This window comes from Sinohyriopsis cumingii, chromosome 18 (genome assembly GCF_028554795.1).
Source record: "Sinohyriopsis cumingii isolate HCF-2022 chromosome 18, ASM2855479v2, whole genome shotgun sequence".
NCBI classification, from domain to species: domain Eukaryota; kingdom Metazoa; phylum Mollusca; class Bivalvia; order Unionida; family Unionidae; genus Sinohyriopsis; species Sinohyriopsis cumingii.
In genome coordinates this window covers 87,784,925-87,788,106 of record NC_142978.1, presented here as the reverse complement: position 1 = coordinate 87,788,106, position 3,182 = coordinate 87,784,925, and the positions used below count along the sequence as shown (strand labels likewise).

Sequence of the window (3,182 nt, the reverse complement as noted above, 5' to 3'; positions counted from 1 at the left end):
AATATCAATTGAAACATTCTGGTAGAATGTTTGGTTTTGTAAGAGCATTACTGATAAAGTTTTAAACAAAGAAAGCGTCGATTGATCTCAACTTCCATCTAATTATAACTGGTGGTAGAAAAGTCACACAGTAATTTCCAGAAAACAACCTTGGACATAATAGAATATTGACATACTAGCTGATTGAGTAAACGTCTATTCTGGGCGAAAAAAAACTTTTAGCACTTGCCTAAAAGAAAGATTGTATTATTTTATTGACTTCTCTGTCATCGGTTAATAAATGATGCACATTTTAGAGTCTCTATCGCGTACAGTTTGAGTCCTAGTTACCAAACGCTCCTAGTTTATCAGAGATATAAACTAACTGTGAAGTTTGTATGCCGTTTGTCACGCATACAACCTGTTGGGCTTTAGTAAAGATGGCTTCTATATGCATTGCTTTATATTTGATATTCACCTGCTTTACCTTTTCAAGAACCCAGTCTACAGCAATTATTTTACAAGAAACTATGGGAAATGATTTCGTTAAGTATGTACATGAAATGTCCTCGGAACTAAAGAAACTGAAGGAAGAGCACACAGAACTGAGACGTATTGTGCAGGGATTTGTAGGGGACAAGGAAGAGCTAAAGATAAAGAATTCTCAGGGAAGGGACCGGATGAGACTCAAAAGACAAGAGAATGATGAAGCTTTGGAGAGCTATTTAAAGGAGGAATTGATTGATACGGGCGAACAACTAGATGTGTTCAAAGCTGACCCCAAACTGATTAACAGCATTCAAAAGGATTTGTCATCCATAAAAGAAAAGCTTAAGTCAATTCAGCATGAGCAAGGGATGATGCGAGTTTGGAGAAAGAAAATACTAATAACTGTAAAAGAATTAAAGCTGTTTGAACGTGAGAGTAAGAACATACAATTAAAAGGACGTATAAAAAATAGTTTCAGACGTTTACACGATCAATCTGTTTTGATAATTGATTCCACGACTCAAAAATAAAGAAAATGAAGCTGAAATGGTGGTAGGACATGGCTACATCAACGAAAGCGAAGACAGGATAGAGGAAACACATAGTCATAACAATGAAGATACGATAGACGAGAGACATGGTCGCAAAAGTGAAATTAAAGACACAAAGAAATCGATGACTGGCATAGTGCAATCCAAGCGAACTGTTGGGGAACATTCTGCATGTGCTGATAGCAATAAAGGTAAACATTACTCATCATTTTTTCCCATTCTCTTTTGCCTGTGTTGCTTTCGTCTGTGTTTCTGTATGACATTATGTATTAAGCAATCCTGGAAGAGGTGTGTGTGTGTGTGTGTGTGTGTGTGTTTAAAAAATTGTTTATTAAGCCTGCCTGGAAGATATGTATGTCTCTGTGTGAAAGTTTGCATTAAGCATGCCTGGAAGATTTGTGCGTGTCTCTCTGAAATTCTGTATAAATCATGCATCGAAGGTTTGTTTATCCTTGTGTGAAATTCTTTATTCTTCCTGGAAGGTGTGTGTGTACCTCTATGGAATTCAGTATTAAGCATGCTTTGAAGGTTTGTGTTTGTATCTATGTGAAATTCTGTATCAAGAATGCCAGAAAGATTTTTGTATATCTGTGATTTGAAATTCTGCATTAAACATCTTGCGACTGTGTACTTTTATTCGTGAAATATTTGCGCGTGTCTCAGATCAAATGTTGAGACATTTTCATAAGGAAAACTAGACATTTGGCAAATTTTAGATGACCCGTACGAAAAGGAAAAAGGAAATATATTATGATGACGTTATCTACGACAAAATGTAATATTTCCTAAAGGAATACAAAATAATGGAAAAAAGAGAATCTTTACTTTACATCAGAGTATATAGTCCAAGAGAGCAGTAATTATCACTTGTCAGCAACAATTACAAGGTTTGAACACATGCAAAACAACAAACACGGAACGACAAACTGCATTGCAATCGTTCCAGTGAACCAATATTTACACTTCCTTCCTATTTTATCCATATAATTTTCGTCTCCCTTATTTGTTTCTCGTGGTCATTCGAAATTTTTAATTCTGGAACTGCTCTGGGTTGTTTGTTTCTTCATTCTTACAGAATTATTTCATTTAACGTTTACCCAGTATACAATTAGCTGTACTCTTTTCATTTGTCATGAATATATTTTTTCTGTTTTAATTGTCCAGGTCTATTATCCATTCAAGACATAATCATGCTGCCACTTAATTGCCTTTTATCTTTGGAACGTTTACACCCAATTAAAGGTGGAAACACTTGCCCTATCGTTTCTACTCGAATATCTGGGCACTCTGGCATGACCCTTATCAGCTCATTAAAATTTCACCCGCAATACGTCCAATGATTATAATTATCTTTCCTTTACAATTGCATTACTGTAACTTTCATTTATATTTATAAATATTAAAATTATCAAACAGAGGTATCAGTTGCATTCTCTATTTCTTTTTAGAAATGTTACGTAAATCGGTGTTTACGTACAACGCATTTACAGCAAGGTTTTCTGATCCTTTGCGACACTTTGCCAATGGTCAGCCTATCGTGTTCGATGATATCTACCTTAATCTGGGAAATGGATATGACAGAAATAGCGGAATATTCCGTGCGCCAGTGGCAGGGTTATATGTCGTATTGGTGACAATTTCATCAGAAAGATACAGCACTCCAGACGTAGAAGTTGTCAAAAATGGGTCACCACTATGTCGTGTTGTAGTGTGGACTCGTTCTGCTCATGATGACACCAGTGTCGGAAGTCCCTGTAATGTGCTTGTTCAACTAAATGTGGGAGATGAAGTCTGGGCACGAGACCTAATTCATCACGAAGGATACGTCATCCGTGGACAGTATTATTCCACGTTCTCCATGGCACTTTTAGCTCCATACCAAACCAGTGGCTCTTCATTATAAACGGTATGGGGGATATTTTCGTGAAAATAAAGGTAGCAATTTCAATGTTCTCTTGTTTGTAAATCAAGTCATTGATACCTATGAAACATGAGAGGAAGAAAATAAGTAGTGCAATAGTTGACATGTCTCCGTATGCATTTCACCTCCCTGGATATCCCGTCAACGATCTTTTGATCAACGTGCTATATGGAATGTAAGACAAAACTAATTTCATGCAGAATTCCTAAATTTACAGATGTCATCGTGTCTGTAAAATATTA

General features: G+C 36.2%; 1 protein-coding gene across 1 annotated transcript; it reads left to right on the top strand.

Annotated features, from left to right (window-relative positions):
* Window positions 1-1,000: 1,000 nt before the first annotated feature.
* LOC149777241 (cerebellin-3-like) lies at window positions 1,001-2,961 on the top strand. The gene is made up of 2 exons (XM_089942842.1): window positions 1,001-1,210; window positions 2,468-2,961. The coding sequence occupies exons 1-2, from the start codon at window positions 1,015-1,017 to the stop codon at window positions 2,920-2,922; spliced, it is 651 nt and encodes a 216-aa protein (XP_089798968.1). The 5' UTR covers window positions 1,001-1,014; the 3' UTR covers window positions 2,923-2,961.
* Window positions 2,962-3,182: the final 221 nt, after the last annotated feature.